Below are 19,606 nucleotides of genomic sequence, written 5' to 3' on the forward strand. Positions count from 1 at the left end.
ACACACAGAGGCTCTCGGAGCTGTCTTCCTTTATTCAGGCCACTGGCACCCAGCTCCCAGGGGGCGGGGACACAGGCCCAGGTCCTCCTCTCCAGCAACGCCTTCAGGGCCCACAGAGCCCACAAAACCCAGGGGAGGGCAGATGAGACCTTCCCAGACACGGGGAGCCCCCACCCCCTCCACACAGAGGTTCAGAAGCCCCTTTCGGGCCAGGGGTGCCGTTGGGCAGGGAGGGCCCAGCCTCATTCTTTCTTGCTCCCGTGCAGCTGGTTGTGGAATTTCTGGTGCACGACCCGCAGGGTGGTGAAGAAATTGCCAAGGAAGAGGAGGAGGAAGGGGAAGCCGCACATGAGCACCTGGGAGAGCAACTGGGGTCAGGACGGGAGCCGGGCCGGCCCTTCCCGCGTCCTCCCCATGCGGGGACCCGGCTCACCTGCCACTCCTTGCACTCGGGGTCCCGGGCCAGGTTGAACAACGTCAGCGCGTTAAAAAGCTGCCAGAACTGGGAGGGAGGGGGCTCTTACACACGGCCCCTGCTCGAGACAGCCAGGTAGACGGGGGCTCGGGTACAACTTACGTGTCCGAAGAAGAGGAAGGGCAGCAGGAAGGTGAGGCCTCGCCACATCCAGGACTGGAAGCCCTCTGCAGGGGCACAGTGGGGCAGAGAGGACCCGTCACTCAGAGCCCGGGCCAGAGGCAAGGACGGCAGGGCAGGGCAGCCTCGTCCGACTCACCCACAGTGAGGTCCATGGTGTGCCGCTCGCCCAGGGCGCGCAGGCGGTACAGACAGCCGCTCTGGTAGTAATACTGGAGGAACTGCACGAAACCTGGCGAGGAGGGGCGGGGGCATCAGGACTGGGCCAGAGCCCCAAGCCCGAGCCCGCCCTTCCCAGGGGGCGAGTCCTAAGCAGAGCTGGGACCTCGGAGACACTCACTCTGGTACATGGAGAAGGACAGAAACTGGTTCCGGAACTTCTGGTACATGAGGCCGTCGGGCCTGAGAGCAGAGAGCAGAGGGCAGGGTGGGGACTCAGGGACGCCCCCCTTCTCCCTGCCCCTCGCTCCCCCGAGGCCCTGGGACCGAGCCGACCCACTCACCATGTCAGCATGACTCCCGACAGGAACGTGGACACATAGTGATGGAAGACCCACCAGCCTTTGATCCTGTGTCAGGGAGCTGCCGTCACCCCTGCCCCCTCAGCCCCAGGATCAGGGCTCGGGGGGCAGGAAGCGGGGCTGCAGTGGGAAGGAGCCAGTACCCCCTGCTTCTCAGCCATGGCTCCCCCACTGCCCCCCACTTTGCAGGGCAGCTCCAGGGGCGTCCCCCCCACCCTGGGGGCTGGGCCCCGCCCTCGCCCACCGGGAGCCGTTGTTGATGAGGATGCTCTCGCGGATGGTCAGGGTGCAGTAATACCAGACCAGCAGGAAGTTGAAGGCAGCGTCTGTCACCCTGTGGGCAGGGGTGCAGAGGGTGGGTGCTGGCGCCTGGAGAGGGTCCGGGAGGCCAGCACCCCCCTCCACAGGACACCCACCTGGAGTTGAGGAGGAAGCGGCAGGTGAAGGAGATGAGAATGAGGATGATGGTGAGGTAGAGCTTGAACTTCTCGTACTCGTCTTTGTAGGCAAACCTGGGGGGACACACTCGTGGGACAGGCTGGGGTGCTGGCGGGGCCCAGCCAGGCCTCCCGATGGGCTGCCTGGGGTGCCATCAGGCAGCGGCCCCCGAGCCCCAGGCTCAGCCAGGGAGGCTGGGGCAGGCTGGAAGGGGCCCCGGGGCGGGAGGTTGCAGGGGGGCGACCACAAATTACTTAGCCTGCTTGCTCAGGAGTGTCACGTTGACGTTGCCCAGAACCAGGCTCAGATACAACCTGGGGAAGGACAGTAGCCTTCAGCCCCAAGCCCACTGCAGCCACCCACACCCGCGGCCCCACCGCGACCTCCTGCCAACCCCGAAGAGTGCCATCACCCACCCCATCCAAGCTCCTCTCGTCTGAGAGTCACAGCCGTGTACCAAGCAGCGGCACCATCGTATGGGCTCCTGTTCACACGCAAGCCCGAGGCCCGGGCTCACGGTGGTTCAGGGACCAGCCTGAGGCCGTGGAGAGGTTACAGGGCACAGCGGGGACTGGGACTGGAGGCCAGGCTGCCTCTCTGCCTCGCTGCCAGCTCCTCCCTCTCCCATTCCCAGCGGCGCCCCGGCCAACCCTCCCCCAAACCCTCCACCCTGTCACCTTCAGGCAGGTGACATCATCTCTGCTGCCTCCCCACCCTCCTCTCTGGACGCCCCTCCTCCCAGACCACCGCTTCCCACCACCCCAGGTTCCCTCCAGTGCACACTGCACCCCTCCTGGGTCTCACCCTCTGCAGGCCCCACCTCTGAGCAGGTAGAGATGCTCAAGCCCTTCCTGTGTACAAACTCACACACCCAAACAGAAGGACCCCTCAACCCTCACGATGAGCTCTAGTTACTGGTTTCCAGGCACTGGTTTCTCCTTCCACTCACCTCCAAGCTTCGCAAGCGTGGCCTGAACCTGGCTGTCTCCTCGGCTCTCTGTCATCCCCATATCACCTTTCCAGCCCCACCCTCCTGGAAGCGGTTCTCTCCAAGGTCACCCGGACTTCCAGGAAACATTCCCCTTCAGTGTTACCTCTGGCCGGCCCCCACCATGCCCCCGGCGGGTCCATCTGATCTCAGGCTGCGGGCCACTCCCTCCCCTGCCTTCTGGGACAGCCTTTCTCCCCGCGGTCTCTCTGCTGGACTGTTTTCCCCGAGCCCCGGTTCTGCCGTGTCCTCTGCTGTGACGGCGGCTGATGTAAGTGCATAACTGAGCTGTTGCTCTCTCCTGCCCACTGGGCCAGAGGGGAGCGCCGCAGGCTGGCTCCTGAGCTGGTCTCTCTGCAACCTTTCACCTCCTACCCTGTGCTCTGGACATGACACCTGCTGTTTGCACCTCTCCAGGTCTGGCCGGCTCCCTCCTCTATCCTTCATGACGCAGCCCAGGGGTCACCCACCCCAAGAGGCGTTCTGCAGCCTCCCAGGCGGTGAGGCGCCCCTGTCTGTGCTCTCCCCGACTCCTCCCAGGCGGTGAGGCGCCCCTGTCTGTGCTCTCCCCGACTCTCTGTGTCCCGCACAAAGCGCCCAGCATCCCAGTGACCTGTCACTCTCACTGAGGCTGTCCCTGAGGGACGACCGGGTCTGACGGCCCCCTTGGGTCCAGGAAACCAAGCAGAGGGAGACGGGGCTGTGAGCCGAGCTTGGGGGAGGGGTGGCTCACCCATTCTTCTTGGGCAAGTAGGCCTCCATATCGAAAAAGAGGCCCTGTCGCTCCTTGATCTGGTTTTCCAACTCCTGCGCAGCTTCCTCGGCCTCTGACGGGAGGGAGGGTTTGGATCTGCAGGTGGGGCCGCAGAAGCCAGTCAGAACACCCGACCCCTGGGGGGCAGGGGAGCAGACGCAGCCCAGAGAGGGGAGAAGCCGTGCCCAGGGGCACCTCGGAGTCAGCGCCAGCTCCCTACCCCATCAGGCCCAACACCCACCCCCGGTCCACAGCCAGGGGTATGAGAAGGGAGGGCGGGGAGCATGTAGGGGGACAGGTCCTAACTTCCTCAGGATAAGGGCCAGCTCCTGGAGCCTCTTCTTCTGCCGAGTGATGGAGCTAGTACAGCTGTTCTGCAGCTTGGTCAGCTCCTCCAGCTTCAGGCGGTACAGCCGGTGGGTCTCCTGGGGACCAGGGAGGGGGAAGGCTCAGGCTGGCTAGGGGACCCCCGAGCCAGAGCCTGCTGGGAAGGGGGTGGGGCACGGATTCGCCCAGGGCTTCCCCGGGAGGGTCTCAGCAGGAAAGGAGGCAGCCAGCTGAGCCAGCCTCAGGAATGCCCCGAGGGTCCTCTCTCTCCAAGGCAGGCAAGGAGACGGGGCTCTTCCGGCAAACCCAGGAGCCCCCCAGCACCTAGCCCCCAGAAACAGACACGTTCTCGGAAGGTTTTCTTAGTCTCAGCCCATCTACTAGTTGCTCGCACCCCTCTCTGCCCATCCTGAGTCTGCATTCTAAGCCCACACGGGTCCACAGTCTGGACCAAGCAGGCAGCCTAAAGCCATCCATGGCCTTCTCAGAGCCTCCCGTCCAGACGGCCTGCAAGGGAGAGGGAAGCTGAGGTTGTCCACGATGGCTGCTGCTCTGGGACTCCCAGCATCTTCCTCCCGGGTTAAAGGTCACCAGGCTTCAGCCCTTGGGCCTCTTGCTGTTAGACCATTCCTCTACCCTTCCCCCCAGCACCTTTGGCCCAGGGCTTCCCAGAGCACTTTGCCCCCTGGGGTGAGTCTCGAGAAGGAGCAGCCTGGAGATGGGGGGCAAGGGGCAGTGTGAGGAAGGTCAGGCAGGGGCTGAGGCCAGGACGGTGGTGCCCAGGCTCGGGAGCCTGGGTCTGCCCTGCTCAGGGCCCTGGGGAGACGCACGAATGATAGCGGCTTGGCCAGGACAGGCCAGGGGGCAGTCAGGCTCAATATGGACAGGAAAAGGCTGGCACCAGTCCAAAAGAGGCACAGGCCTGATCAAGTGCCCAGCTGGCCTGGGCTCTACCCTGGCTAGGGTTTGTTTCTCACGCTCAAGGAGGGGCCACCTCGGCCTACCCCCAGCCACCACACTCCCCTGTCCGCCTGTCCACAGAACAGCACAGCGGCCCATAGCAGCCAGATCCAGACACCCCCGCTATGCCAGGCTTCCACTGGTCTCAGAGAGACTCCCACCCCTGTCAGGCCCATGAGTCTCTTGGCAGGGCCCCGCCCACCCACTTTCCCCTCACTCTCTGCAGCAGCCACGTGGTCCTGTGTGGTTGGAAGCTGTCCTGCACCCAGGACCGGCCTCGCCCCCATCAAGGGACTTCACCTAAATCCCACTTCTCCGGACCGAGGCCACGCGGCCTCCCGTCCTGCTCCCCAGCCACATTCAGCCCAGACCGCCCGGCCCGAGGGACGGGAAGGCCGGCCCGGCCAGCGCCCACGGCGCGTTTGCTCAGCGATTGACCCAAGACTGGCCCTGGTTAGCTCGGACTCTCCTGGGAGGGGACTAGGTCGGAGTCGGGGCCTCTTTCCGAGATCTTCACGAGAGACCGGAGGTCTGCCCTGGTCAGTAGGGTCACTCCGGTGTCGCGGCGGCTGCGCGGGCCAAAGATACCACCGCCGGACATTGATCTGAGGCCGAAAGGAGGGTCCAACCGGGGACACCGGGACCCAGGGCCTCGCCGCCGTCAGAAGCAACACCAGGGTCCCCCACCCTGACCCCGAGCTTTCCGCAGCCTGACCCGGGACTACCCGACCCTTGACTCCGAGCCAGACAGACATGGCTCGGAACCAATGGGAGCCCGCCTTGGCGCTCACCTGGATGCCGTGGAAGTCCTGCTGCAGTTCCTCCCAGTCCCGCAGGCAGTCGCCCAGCGGGCCCGGAGGCGGGGGATGCATTGCGGCCGGGCCGCGGGCCGGAGGAGCCAAGAGTCGAGGACAGCACCGCAACCCCGGCCGGCCCGAGGCACCTCCGCCTCCGCCGCCTCCGCCCCCGCCCGCTTCCGGGCTCGAGCCGCCGCTACCACCAATGGGGAAAAGCCTGGGGCCGCGAGCCCGCTGGCCCCGCCCCCCGCCAGAGCCAATCCGGGGCCGGGCTGGGGCTGGGGCGGGGCCACAGGGTCCGAGAGCCGCTGGCCTGGCCGCTCGAGCGTGGAGGGCGGCTCTACGCGGGATGCCAATTGCGTGGTCCTGCCAGCACTGTCCCTGCCGGTCACTCTGGGAGTAAACCAAGGCCCAGGGAGGGGGCATCCTGCCTCAAACACTTTCGCCTGGGGAAGCTGCTCTTTGGCAGGGAGGCAATTCCGAGCCTCTTCTCTTGCTTGGATTTTTACGAGGACCTCTTTATGTCTCCCTGTCTCCAAGTTCACCGCTACTGCCCCTTCACACAGACACCAGGCTACCCTGACTAAAACCAATCCCTATCGTGTCCCCGCTGAAAACTTGCCGGTGTCTCTGCCCTGCTTACCAGGAGGTGCCTAAGCCACAGATCTGCAGCCATCCCAGGCTCCGCTCCAGTTCAAGTGCTCACTAAAGCCTATACTGCCTGAAAAGCCCTTCAGTTCAGTTCAGTCGCTCAGTCGTGTCCGACTCTTCGCGACCCCATGAATCGCAGCACGCCAGGCCTCCCTGTCCATCACCAACTCCCGGAGTTCACTCAGACTCATGTCCATCGAGTCAGTGATGCCATCCAGCCATCTCATCCTCTGTCGGCCCCTTCTCCTCCTGCCCCCAATCCCTCCCAGGATTACAGTCTTTTCCAATGAGTCAATTCTTCGCATGAGGTGGCCAAAGTACTGGAGCTTCAGCTTTAGCATCATTCCTTCCAAAGAAATCCCAGGGCTGATCTCCTTCAGAATGGACTGGTTGGATCTCCTTGCAGTCCAAGGGACTCTCAAGAGTCTTCTCCAACACCACAGTTCAAAAGCATCAACTCTTCAGCGCTCAGCCCTCTTCACAGTCCAACTCTCACATCCATACATGACCACTGGAAAAACCATAGCCTTGACTAGATGGACCTTTGTTGGCAAAGTAATGTCTCTGCTTTTCCATATGCTATCTAGGTTGGTCATAACTTTCCTTCCAAGGAGTGTCTTTTAATTTCATGGCTGCAGTCACCATCTGCAGTGATTTTGGAGCCCAGAAAAATAAAGTCTGACACTGTTTCCGCTATTTCCCCATCTATTTCCCATGAAGTGATGGGACCAGATGCCATGATCTTCGTTTTCTGAATGTTGAGCTTTAAGCCAACTTTCTCACTCTCCACTTTTCACCTTCATCAAGAGGCTTTTTAGTTCCTCTTCACTTTCTGCCATAAGGGTGGTGTCATCTGCATATCTGAAGTTATTGATATTTCTCCCGGCAATCTTGATTCCAGCTTGTGCTTCTTCCAGCCCAGCATTTCTCATGATGTACTCTGCATATAAGTTAAATAAGCAGGGTGACAATATACAGCCTTGACATACTCCTTTTCCTATTTGGAACCAGTCTGCTGTTCCATGTCCAGTTCTAACTGTTGCTTCCTGACTTGCATACAGATTTCTCAAGAAGCAGGTCAGGTGGTCTGGTACTCCCATCTCTTTCAGAATTTTCATAGTTTATTGTGATCCACACAGTCAAAGGCTTTGGCATAGTCAATAAAGCAGAAATAGATGTTTCTCTGGAACTCTCTTGCTTTTTCCATGATCCAGCGGATGTTGGCAATTTGATCTCTGGTTCCTCTGCCTTTTCTAAAACCAGCTTGAACATCAGGAAGTTCATGGTTCACGTATTGCTGAAGCCTGGCTTGGAGAATTTTGAGCATTACTTTACTAGCATGTGAGTTACCCCTGGGCAAAAAGCCACTGCTTGAGGGCATAGGCTTCTGTTGGGGTGGAGGGGGGAGGGGGTGCGGGGGCACTCCTCCAACCCTCTGTAGAGTCCTAGCAGGCAACATGGCGTTCACCTGTATGCCTCGACCCTGTCCAGGTGGTGGAAACATTTGCTGAACGAACGTGGACAGACATGTTAAAATTCTCCATCAGTCCCCTTGTCCCTTGACTCCAGGCTTTTTTGGTGGGTGCTGCTGCCCTCACTTAGAAGCACATTTCTGAGGAAAACTCCCTTTAAGACCTGAGGAATTTCTAGAAACCCTGGCATGGGGTTGGAATGGAAACAGTGAGAGACTTTATTTTGGGGGGCTTCAAAATCACTGCAGATGGTGACTGCAGCTATGAAATTAAAAGACGCTTGCTCCTTGGAAGAAAAGCTATGACCAACCTAGATAGCATATTAAAAAGCAGAGAGATTACTTTGCCAACAAAGGTCCATCTAGTCAAAGCTATGGTTTTTCCAGTAGTCATGTATGGATGTGAGAGTTGGACTATAAAGAAAGCTGAGCACAAAACTGATGCTTTTGAACTGTGGTGTTGGAGAAAACTCTTGAGAGTCCCTTGGCCTACAGGGAGATCCAACCAGTCAATCCTAAAGGAAATCAGTCCTGAATATTCACTGGAATGACTGATGCTGAAGCTGAAGTTCTAATATTTTGGCCACCTGATGCGAAGAACTGACTCATTTGAAAAGACCCTGTTGCTGGGAAAGATTGAAGGCAGGAGGAGAAGGGAACAACAGAGGATGAGATGGTTGGATGGCCTTACCGACTCAATGGTCAGGAGTTTGAACAAGCTCTGGGAGTTGGTGATGGACAGAGAAAGCTGGCGTGTTGCAGTCCACAGAGTCGCAAAGAGTTGGACAGGACAGAGCGACTGAACTGAACTGGCATGGGGGATGGGAGGGTGGGAATCTCTTCGTGGTAAACACAGCCAGGCAAAAATGAGTGGGGAGCAACAAAAGGAAAGATCCAGCCCACAAGCAATGGACCAGTGGGAGCACCGAGGAGCACTGGAGATGAGGCAAGGAGATGCCCTTGTTCCATGAGTCTCTCAAAGCTATGAAGCCTAGCACCTGAACCAAGGCTGGGCTTGGCATCTCTGGGGCTGGGGATCTCCACCAGTGGGTGGGCATTTTGACACCCCCTGTGGAGCAACACGAGGCTGGAGGAAGACTTGGAGCTCCCCCGGGGCAGCCTCCCAAGGGATCACATTATAGGAGACAGGCGGGGCGGCTGCTCTGGCAGCCAGATGCTCCTCCCAAGGCAGCCTCGGGAGTGCAGTGGGCGTGATCTGGACACCCAAGGGATGGGTTCTTGATGAGTCTGAACACCTGCTATGTCGCACCAATGAGGAACCCCGGAAGAACCACGGCAGGAGGCTGGCACGAGGCTCCAGGCAGCAAAGGCCTTCTTATTCCTCGGTTACACACCCTGGCCCACTACCCACAAAAAGCCCCCAAGTCAGGTTCTTCTGGCCCCATAGCTGGACCACAGAATCAGTAGGGTGGATTCTGGATGTCGGTGACGATGTCTCCGAGGACAACCTTCTCCCACTCTGACAGCTGAGCCACCAAAGCGCGATTTGGACGCATGTTGTTTTTACACTTCTTGAGGTAGGCCCAGGACCTCTGTGAACCAAGGAGAGAAAAGCAGACTTCAGGGTTGGACCTGGGCCCCTTCCACCTTGAAGAGAGCCAGCTCAGGGGGGACAAGAGACACTTGCCCAGGTGCCAGCAGCAGAGCTTAAGGGCAGGACAAAGAAACAGCAGCAGCCTGCAGTTAACAGACTAGGGTGAAGGAGTCAAAGAGCTGGCTCCGCCTTGGGCAAGCCCCTCTGCACCTCTGCTACTGAACACAGAGACAGAAGTCACTCTTCTGTCAGATGGCTCCTGTGAAGGCTGAGAAAACATGGGAAACCTACTGTGGACAAGGAAGCACCATGCCCATGCCTGCCACTCAGCACTGCCTCAAAAAGATTTGCACTGGATTTCCCTGGTGGTCCAGTAGTTAAGAATCCTCCTGCCAAGGCAGGGTCATGGGTTTGACCTCTGGTCCCAGAAGATTCCACATGCCTCAAAGCAACAAAGCCAGCGCACCACGGCTCCTGAAGCCTGTGTGCCCCAGAGCCCAACTGCAGTGACATAAGAAGCCTCCGCAGTGAGAAGCCCACCCATGCACCACAACCAAGAGTGAGCCCCACTCGCCACATGTAGAGAAGGCCCTCAGGTAGCAACAAAGATCCAGCACGGCCAGAAAGAATCAGATCAGATCAGTCACTCAGTCGTGTCTGACTCTTTGCGACCCCATGAATCGCAGCACGCCAGGCCTCCCTGTCCATCACCAACTCCCGGAGTTCACTCAGACTCATGTCCATCGAGTCAGTGATGCCATCCAGCCATCTCATCCTCTGTCGGCCCCTTCTCCTCCTGCCCCCAATCCCTCCCAGCATCACAGTCTTTTCCAATGAGTCAACTCTTCGCATGAGGTGGCCAAAGTACTGGAGTTTCAGCTTTAGCATCATTCCTTCCAAAGAAATCCCAGGGCTGATCTCCTTCAGAATGGACTGGTTGGATCTCCTTGCAGTCCAAGGGACTCTCAAGAGTCTTCTCCAACACCACGGTTCAAAAGCAGCAATTCTTCGGCGCTCAGCCTTCTTCACAGTCCAACTCTCACATCCATACATGACCACTGGAAAAACCATAGCCATGACTAGACGAACCTTTGTTGGCAAAGTAATGTCTCTGCTTTTCCATATGCTATCTAGGTTGGTCATAACTTTCCTTCCAAGGAGTGAGCGTCTTTTAATTTCATGGCTGCAGTCACCATCTGCAGTGATTTTGGAGCCCAGAAAAATAAAGTCTGACACTGTTTCTGCTATTTCCCCATCTATTTCCCATGAAGTGATGGGACCAGATGCCATGATCTTCGTTTTCTGAATGTTGAGCTTTAAGCCAACTTTCTCACTCTCCACTTTCACCTTCATCAAGAGGCTTTTTAGTTCCTCTTCACTTTCTGCCATAAGGGTGGTGTCATCTGCATATCTGAGGTTATTGATATTTCTCCTGGCAATCTTGATTCCAGATTGTGCTTCTTCCAGTCCAGCGTTTCTTATGATGTACCCTGCATAGAAGTTAAACAAACAGGGTGACAACATATAGCCTTGACATACTCCTTTTCCTATTTGGAACCAGTCTGCTGTTCCATGTCCAGTTCTAACTGTTGCTTCCTGACCTGCATACAAATTTCTCAAGAGGCAGGTCAGGCGGTCTGGTATTCCCATCTCTTTCAGAATTTCCCACAGTTTATTGTGATCCACACAGTCAAAGGCTTTGGCATAGTCAATAAAGCAGAAATAGATGTTTCTCTGGAACTCTCTTGCTTTTTCCATGATCCAGCGGATGTTGGCAATTTGATCTCTGGTTCCTCTGCCTTTTCTAAAACCAGCTTGAACATCAGGAATTTCACGGTTCACATATTGCTGAAGCCTGGCTTGGAGAATTTTGAGCATTACTTTACTAGCGTGTGAGATGAGTGCAATTGTGCGGTAGTTTGAGCATCCTTTGGCATTGCCTTTCTTTGGGATCGGAATGAAAACTGACCTTTTCCAGTCCTGTGGCCACTGCTGAGTTTTCCAAATTTGCTGGCATATTGAGTGCAGTACTTTCACAGCATCATCTTTCAGGATTTGGAATAGCTCAACTGGAATTCTATCACCTCCACTAGCTTTGTTCGTAGTGATGCTTTCTAAGGCCCACTTGACTTCACAGTCCAGGATGTCTGGCTCTAGGTCAGTGATCACACCATAGTGATTATCTGGGCCGTGAAGATCTTATTTGTACAGTTCTTCTGTGTATTCTTGCCATCTCTTCTTAATATCTTCTGCTTCTGTTAGGTCCACACCATTTCTATCCTTTATTGAGCCCATCTTTGCATGAAATGTTCCTTTGGTATCTCTGATTTTCTTGAAGAGATCTCTAGTCTTTCCCATTCTGTTGTTTTCCTCTATTTCTTTGCATTGATTGCTGAAGAAGGCTTTCTTATCTTTTCTTGCTATTTTTTGGAACTTTGCATTCAGATGTTTATATCTTTCCTTTTCTCCTTTGCTTTTCGCAGAGAGAATATAAATAAATAAAAACAAAGGTTTGCATCAGAAGTGGGTAAATGAATGGAAAGAGGAAGAGAACTTGGGCAAATTCTCTGAAGAAGGAAAACTGAAGCTGCCTTCATTCACGTGCCCATCCCCAAATACAGGAAAGGTTATCACATGAAGGAAGGTCATCAGCTCGTCTCCATCTGATGGGGGAAAAAGGAAAAAGCGGTGCCTCAGCAGACTGTGGAACAGAAGGAAACTATCTCAACATAACAAAGGTCACATATTAAACAGTTCACATCATACTCAGTGGTCAAAGACTGAAAGCTTTTCCTGTGAGACTAAGGGGAACAAGGCAAGGATGCCCACTTCCACCACTTCTATTCAACATTGTACTGGAAGTCCTCGCTGGGGCAATTAGGAAAAAAGAAAAGAAAAGGCATCCAAATTGGAAAATATAAAGTTTTGCAGCTGTTTGCAGCTGATATGAACTTAAGGATCTCATATGTAGAAAACCTTAAAGAGTAAATACAAAAAAAAAAAAAACAAAACTACAACTGTTAGGATGTAACAAAGTCGCAGGATACAAAATCAGTTGTGTATCTAACAATGAACAATCTGAAAAGGAAGTTAGGAAAATTTCACTTATGCTAGCATCAAAAGAATAAAATTCTTAGGAACAGGGACCAAAATGAGCAGGGGGTGGAAGAAAGGAAGAAGCTTCCAGAAGGTTGGGTAGTGGGGAGTCAGTGAGTGAGTGGGCTTCAAAGCAGAGTGGAAGGCTTTGTGGCAGAAGTTACTACGGGGAAATGTTGAGAAAATATGAGGAAGGTGGGAGAAAACAGAATAAGGTGTTCTCATCACAAGTAGAGAGATGAGTGCTGTTCTGGTATGAAGTGCAGACTTGGGGAAGTGGAATCCCTAATCTGCCACAGGGCCAAAATTAACCTTTTAGAAGCCAGATGGCCCAGGGCAAAGTTGTACAAATAGTAACCATGTGTTAACATATCTGGAGAACCTGGAAATAAAAAGCATGTTCACACAGTTTGCATTTGCCTCTTAAAAAAAAAAAACTCTCAAAAATGTGTGTATCAAGGGGATGTACCTCAACATAATAAAGACCACACATGACAAGCTGACAGCTAACATCATACTCAACAGTGAAAAGCTGAAAGCTTTTCTCTAAGATCAGAAACAAGACAAGGATGCCTACTCTTACCACGTTTATTCAACATAGTTTTGCAAGTCCTAGACAGAGTAAGAAAAAGACATCTAAATTGGAAAGGAAGAAGCAAAACTGTCTCTCTTGGCATACAACATATTATATATAAAAACCCCAAAGACTTCACAAAGACACTGTTAGAATGAATAAACAAAGCAGCAAAGTTATAGGATACAAAATCAATATATAAAAATCAGCTATGTTTCAACATGCTGATAAAAAACTATCAGAAAGAGAAATTAAGAAAATACTTCCAGTTGTGTCAAAAGGGTAAAATACCTAGAAATAAATTTAACCAAGGAGATGAACAACTTGCACACTGAAAACTATGACAATGATGAAAGAAATTAAAGACACCAGTAAACAGAAAGATATCCCACGCTCATGGATTGGAGGAATACTGTTAGAATGTCCATACCCCCAAAGCAATCTACAAACTGAACACAAACCCTATCAAAATCCCAATGGTATCTTTCAGAGAAATAGAACAAACAATCCTAAAATTTATATGGAACAAGACTTCAAATAGCCAGGGCAATCTTGAGGAAGAAGAACAAAGCTGGAGGCATCATACGTCCTGGTTTCAAACTATATTGCAAAGCTATAGTAATAAAAACAGTATGGTATTGGCATAAAATATAGACACATATATCAGTGGATCAGAAGAGAAACCCCAGAAATAAGCCCATACATATATGGTCAATTTAGGATAAAGAAGCTAATAATATACAATGATGAAAGAATGGTCTCTTCAATAAGTAGTGCTGGAAAACTGGACAGCCACATGCAAAAGAATGAAACTGGTGGGAATTCCCTTGCAGTCCAGTGGTTAGGACTCTTTGCTTCCATTGCCGGGGGCCCAAATTCAATCCCTGGTCAGGGAACTAAGATCCTGCAAGACATGCAGCCAAAGGAAAAAAAAAAAAAGAATGAAATGGGACGACTATCTTACACCATACACAAAAGTCAATTCAAAGTGGATTAAAGGCTCGAATAGAAGACCTGAAACCATTAAACTCCTAGAAGAAAACATAGGCAGTAAACTCCTTGACATCAGTTTGGTGGTGACTTTTAGGAATTGACACCCAAAGCAAACAAAAGCAAAAATAAACAAGTGGGACTACATCAAACTAAAAAGCTTCTGCACAGCAAAGAAAACCATCAACAAATTAAAAAGGCAATCTGGACTTCCTTAGTGGTCCAGTGGTTAAGGCTCCACACTTTCATTGCAGGTAGGCACAGGTTCAATCCCTGGTTGGGGAACTGAGATCCTGCATGCTGTGCAGTGCAGTCAGAAAAAAAAAAAAAAGATTACAAAGAAGCCTGTATATTGTCACCTTGCTTATTTAACTTATATGCAGAGTACATCATGAGAAATGCTGGACTGGATGAAGCACAAGCTGGAATCAAGATTGCCGGGAGAAATATCAATAACATCAGATATGCAGATGACACCACCCTTATGGCAGAAAGCAAAGAGGAACTAAAGAGCTTCTTAATGAAAGTGAAAGAGGAGAGTGAAAAAACTGGCTTAAAACTCAACATTCAAACAACTAAGATCATGGCATCCAGTCCCATCACTTCATGGCAAATAGATGGGAAAACAATGGAAGCAGTGACAGACTTTATTTGGGGGGCTCCCAAATCACTGCAGATGGTGACTGCAGCTATGAAATTAAAAGATGCTTGCTCCTTGGAAGAAAACTTATGACCAACCTAGACAGCATATTAAAAAGCAGAGACATTACTTTACTGACAAAGATCTGTCTAGTCAAAGTTATGGTTTTTCCAGTAGTCACATGTGGATGTGAGAATTGGACCATAAAGAAAGTTGAGCACCAAAGAATTGATGCTTTTGAACTGTGGTGTTGGAGAAAACTCTTGAGAGTCCCTTGGACTGCAAGGAGATCCAACCAGTCCATCCCAAAGGAAATCAGTCTTGAAAATTCATTGGAATGACTGATGCTGAAGTTAAGTTCTAATACTTTGGCCACCTGATGCGAAGAACTGACTCATTTGAAAAGACCCTGATGCTGGGAAAGGTTGAAGGCAGGAGGAAAAGGGGACAACAGAGGATGAGATGATTGGATGGCATCACTGACTCGATGGACATGAGTTTGAGCAAGCTCCGGGAGTTGGTGATGGACAGGGAGGCCTGGTGTGCTGTGGTTCGTGGGGTCTCAAAGAGTCAGACACGACTGAGTGACTGAACTGAACAGAGAAGGAAAAGGCAACCTAAGAAGTGGGAGAAAATATTTGCAAATCATATAACTGATAATGGGTTAATACTCAAAGTACATAAAGAAGTCATACAACTCAACAGCAAAAAAAAAAAAAAAAAAAAAAGAAAGAAAGAAACTAACAAAAAAAGTCCAAAGAATCTGATTTTTAAAAAGGCTAAGATTCTGAATAGATATTTTTCCAAAGAAGACATACAGATGGCCAATAGATACATTGCAGCAGCCAAAACACACCTCCCTTGGAGAGCCCTGAGCAAACACTAGCAGAGAGCTGGGCAGCACTGGGGGCCGTGCAGGTGGTCCTGATGGCCACAGCCCTGCCCAGCCTGTATCCCAGGCCTGCCCCAGGTGCCCAGCCTCAGGCCTCTAGCCCAGATCTTGGCACCCTGTCCTTGGGTGTGGTATGTTAGGTAAAGCCCTTGGCCCTTCCCTCTCAACTCCTCACCGTCAGGTAAGGTCCCGAGGCAGTGTTGGGGAGCCATTCCTTTGAGGTGCAGTTCTGACCTCACCTCCTGGACCAGGGAATACGTACCTTCAGGGTCTGCCCATTCCAATGCATAAGGTAGGCCAGGATGGCTGCACAGCTGCGGCTGATGCCCAAGGTGGAAAAGACTAGGATGACGGAGTTGAGCTCCAGGTGAATATCTGGAGAGAGAAGGAAAGGTGGAAGGCTGTGCGTGGCTTCCTTCCCTGAGGATCCAGAAGACGCCTGGCCTCAGTGGATCCAAGAGGAGGTTCAGAACCAGCACACCATGGTTTAGGCAGGTCACGTGACAGCTCTCGGATACTGTTTCATTGCCTGGCAAATGATGTGTTTAGCATCATCATAGAAAGGCCTTCTCTGAGCTATCCGTGCTTCCTTCCCAGGAAGGTCGGCCACTGGCTGACTTCCCCAGGTGGGGATGGAGGGACCATATCCCTCAGGCACCTGGGTGCTGACAGAGGCTGTGTAGCCTGATGTGAACCACAACCAGTGAGCGCTGGCTGTGGGGCTTGGGCACGCAAAGCCACCGTTTCCTCATCTGGAACATGTGCTAGCGGTACACTGCCTGCCTCATGAGGTCTTGCACCATGCTTAGCCCTGCCCCTTTTCTCCTGCGAGCTGGGAGTCAACGTCAGTAATAGGTACAAGGTGCCATGGCCCCCTCTGCTCCCTAGGCACAGGCCAGTTGGGGCCTGGTTGAAGAATGCCCCTTACCAATGAAGTGACAGAGGTGGCGTAAAAAGGGTGTAATGTTTGCTTCCAGGGAATCTTCTATCTGGATGTGCAGAAGCTTGTCGGCGTCACCTACAAAACTAAACAGAAGAAAAGCATGTAATCGGGCAGACTTGCCCAGAGCCTGGCTGTAGTGTCCTTCATCCACAGCAACAGGACCATAAGGGGAGGATGCTGAGCAGGGAGATGGGGGTAGATAAATGATCCCCTCTCAGAAGAAGAGCACCTGCCTCAGAGGGGTGTTGTGTAGATTAAATCAACTCATCTATGTACGGCATTTAGCGATCTGCCTGGCACATGACAGTACTCAATAAATGGGATATTATTATTATCAACCAAACCTGGTGCTTTCCTGGAACACAGTGCAGACGGTGAGGATGGAAATATGTAATGAGTCTGCTATGTTAAATGGAAGAAGCAAGATTGACAGAGAGTCAATTGACAAGACTGACAGAGAGTGAAGGGGCTCCTGTTTTAGATAGGGTGGTCAGGGAAGGCTTTCCTGAGGAGGTGATATTGGGAAGAGGTTTAAAGGAGGTGACGGGACAAGCCAGGCGGTTATCTGAGCAAAGAGTGTTCCAGGTAGAGGGGAATCCAAATGCAAAGGCTCCAAGGGCCAGGATATTTAGTATGCTTGAGAAACATCAGGGAGATCAGAGTGGCTAAAGCTTTATGAACAAGGGAGAGAGAAGAGGGAGATGAGGCATGAGGCACATTCCATGAGAAGATGCCTGCTCGGAGCTTGGCACAATGCCCGGTGTGCAGTGAGCACTTGGTAAATGTTATTTATGAAGAATACAGCCTGCTGGGCATTCGCCGTGACATGCAGAAAGGTGCAGTAGATTCAAGAATGAAAATATTCTGGTTTAGTTTCTTCATGAGCATTTGCTGTGACAAATACAAGCACGATTCACCATGCATGCATGCATTCATTCATTCTGTCCCTCCATCCTTCCCTTCCCCTTCCTCTCTCGCTCCCTCCCCACCCGACCACCCACCCACCATCCACTCATCCATCTATCCCCAATCATCCATTCTTTCCCCAGACACTCGCTCAATGCCTATAGTGTACCAGACCTTGAGCTGGACCCTAGTGGACACAAGATGAATCAAATAGGGCCTCTCCCGGCTTCAAGGAGCTCTCACCCTGATGGGAGAGGTATACACACAAACACATGGCTAATCCAATCGGCTAGGCTTTAGGATAAAGACCTACACATGCTGCTGAAGAGGAGGGGCAGGGAGCTGGGGAAAGCCTAACATGGAGGAGACATCTGGATGGAGGAGGTTGAAGGATACAAGGTTAACATATAAAAATCAACTGGATTTCCATATACTAGCAACAATCAGAAATTTAAATGTTACTTATTTATTTGGCTGCACCGTGTAGCCTGCGAGATAGTTCCCTCACCAGGGACTGAGCCCAGGCCCTAGGAATGAAAGTGCCCCGTCCTACCCGCTGGGCCACCGGGAAATTCACAGGACTGTTGGCAGGATTCAGTTTCTCACGGGCTCTTGGACTGAGGGCCTCGGCTCATCACTAGCTCTTGGCTGAAAGCCATCAGGCCCTTGCCATGCAGACCTGTCTCCAGAGGACAGCTGGTGGCATGGTAGCTGACTCCCTTCAGGGTGAGCGAGCACAATGCGGTAAGACAGACGCCACGGTCTTTCTGTGACCCGATTTCAGAAGTGCCAGCCCATCACTTTTGCTTTAGTCCATCCATTAGTGCACCTCAGTAAGTCCAGCCCAAATGCTGTGAACGGTAGGTGGTGGGGGGATCACCAGGAAGACTGCAAAGACATATTCCATATTCCCCTTTCGTTGATTTCTGTTGAGTCAGTCATCAGTCTGATTACTGTTCCTTTGAAAGTCATGTCTTACTTATCTGCTTCTTTTCACTTCTCTCTCTCTCTTGTTCTCAGCAGTCTCATTAAGTACCTTGATGTGATTTTCTTTAGATTTATTGATTTTCATATAGTAATTTTTATTACCAGATGCCTCACCGAATTCTTGTGTTATATAAATTCCCTCTGAGCTGAATTTTATTAGCTTTTGATTAGGAACTAGGGGAAGTAGAGGCCTTGGTGATCATGACTGGACATAGCTGGGAAAACACAGGCTGACAAGCAAGGCTGTAAAGAACTTTCCTGCTCCATGAACAATGGTGAGTGTGTGTGTGTCCGTGTGTGTCCCTAGCACCGGGAAAATCTGACGCATAACAGTTGCTGTATCCAATGTTTGTGTCTTCCCAAAATTTATATGTTGAACCCTGCCCTTGTAAAAGGGACCCCTAGAGAGCTTTGCCCCTTCTGCCAGGTGAGGACACAGCAAGAAGAGTCCATCTGTGAACCAACAGCAAGCCTTTGTCAGACACGGAATCTGCCAGTGCCTCCATCTTGGACTTCCCAGCCTCCATACCATGAGAAATCCCGTTGTTCATAAGCCACTGGTCTGCAGTATTCTGTTACAGCAGCCCAGATGGACTAAGGGAGGGGTCACTTCTCAGAGGGCCTGAGACAAAAAAAGCAGGGTAAAACAGGATTATTTTGCATCAGAATGTCAAAGCACCAAAAAAGCATTACTTTTGGTGAGATTTAAGTATGGGGTGTGGGGCAAGTGTAGGGTCTCAGTCTGGGGCAGAGGATGCTATGCGCATGCCGGGAAGTCAAGAGCAGGCTAGGAATAGATGAAAACAATGCAGATCCCATTCCAGTGTGTACTGGCTTCTAAAAGCCCTTTCAATCCTATCAGTGCATGACACTAGAAGGCTGATATAAATAAATAATACTAATATAAAAAAATCAGTGGTATTTCTACTTACAATGGCCCTGTCTCCATGGAGATGTTGACATGTGCGTTGATTTTCAAATCCTTTTGAATTTTAGGGTCGCAGGCTTGCTTGAAATTTCCCAGGTAGATCCTGCCTGGCATTATCTCAATAGGGTATGGCTGGAAGGCATCCAGTTCCTGAGGAGGGGATGGAGAAAGCCTGCTGTGATAATAATCCCCAGAGAAGAAGCTGTTTTTGTTTTGTCTCTTGAGATGCAGCTCAGCAAACAAGCTTAGAAAGGCAAACTGGGATAGTGAATGAGACTAACCAAATGTTCATTGCAGCCCTATTTACATAGCCAGGACGTGGAAGCAACCTAACCGTCCAATATCAGGGGAATGGATAAAGAAGATGTGGTACATATATACAATGGAATGTTATTCAGCCATACAAAAGAATGAAGTAACGCTGTTTGCAGCAACAATGGATGGACCTAGAAATTATTATAACTAAGTGAAATAAGTCAGACAGAGATAGACACACACTGTATGGTATCATTTATATGTGGGATCTTAAAAATATGATACAAAAAAAACACAAAAGAAAAAAGAAAACACACACACAAAAAAACATATGATAC

General features: G+C 51.7%; 2 protein-coding genes across 7 annotated transcripts in view; both read right to left on the reverse strand.

Moving 5' to 3' along the window:
- Positions 1-103: 103 nt before the first annotated feature.
- TMEM120A (transmembrane protein 120A) lies at positions 104-5,561 on the reverse strand. Of its 2 annotated transcripts, none has more exons than XM_055561220.1 (12): positions 5,375-5,561; positions 3,603-3,721; positions 3,276-3,392; positions 1,809-1,868; positions 1,533-1,628; positions 1,361-1,450; positions 1,099-1,164; positions 936-997; positions 735-827; positions 578-642; positions 434-502; positions 104-281 (listed from the first exon to the last, which is right to left on the reverse strand). In XM_055561220.1, exons 1-12 carry the CDS (start codon positions 5,453-5,455, stop codon positions 243-245), a joined length of 957 nt encoding a protein of 318 aa, XP_055417195.1. In that variant the 5' UTR covers positions 5,456-5,561; the 3' UTR covers positions 104-242. The 2 variants fall into 2 exon arrangements, with proteins under 2 accessions (XP_055417195.1, XP_055417194.1); XM_055561219.1 differs by having other exon boundaries at positions 104-356.
- A 3,252-nt stretch (positions 5,562-8,813) lies between these two features.
- The window catches only part of STYXL1 (serine/threonine/tyrosine interacting like 1), a 31,951-nt gene continuing 21,158 nt past the window's right edge, over positions 8,814-19,606 (reverse strand). For all 5 annotated transcript variants that reach the window (XM_055561338.1, XM_055561335.1, XM_055561336.1 and 2 more), the window contains 4 exons: positions 19,018-19,163; positions 16,178-16,275; positions 15,512-15,624; positions 8,814-9,055 (listed from right to left, as the gene is read on the reverse strand). In XM_055561338.1, the coding sequence (XP_055417313.1) occupies positions 8,924-9,055; positions 15,512-15,624; positions 16,178-16,275; positions 19,018-19,163 (489 nt within the window). In that variant the 3' untranslated portion in view covers positions 8,814-8,923. The remainder of the gene's footprint in view (positions 9,056-15,511; positions 15,625-16,177; positions 16,276-19,017; positions 19,164-19,606) is intronic.

This window comes from Bubalus kerabau, chromosome 23, assembly GCF_029407905.1.
Source record: "Bubalus kerabau isolate K-KA32 ecotype Philippines breed swamp buffalo chromosome 23, PCC_UOA_SB_1v2, whole genome shotgun sequence".
NCBI classification, from domain to species: Eukaryota; Metazoa; Chordata; class Mammalia; order Artiodactyla; family Bovidae; genus Bubalus; species Bubalus kerabau.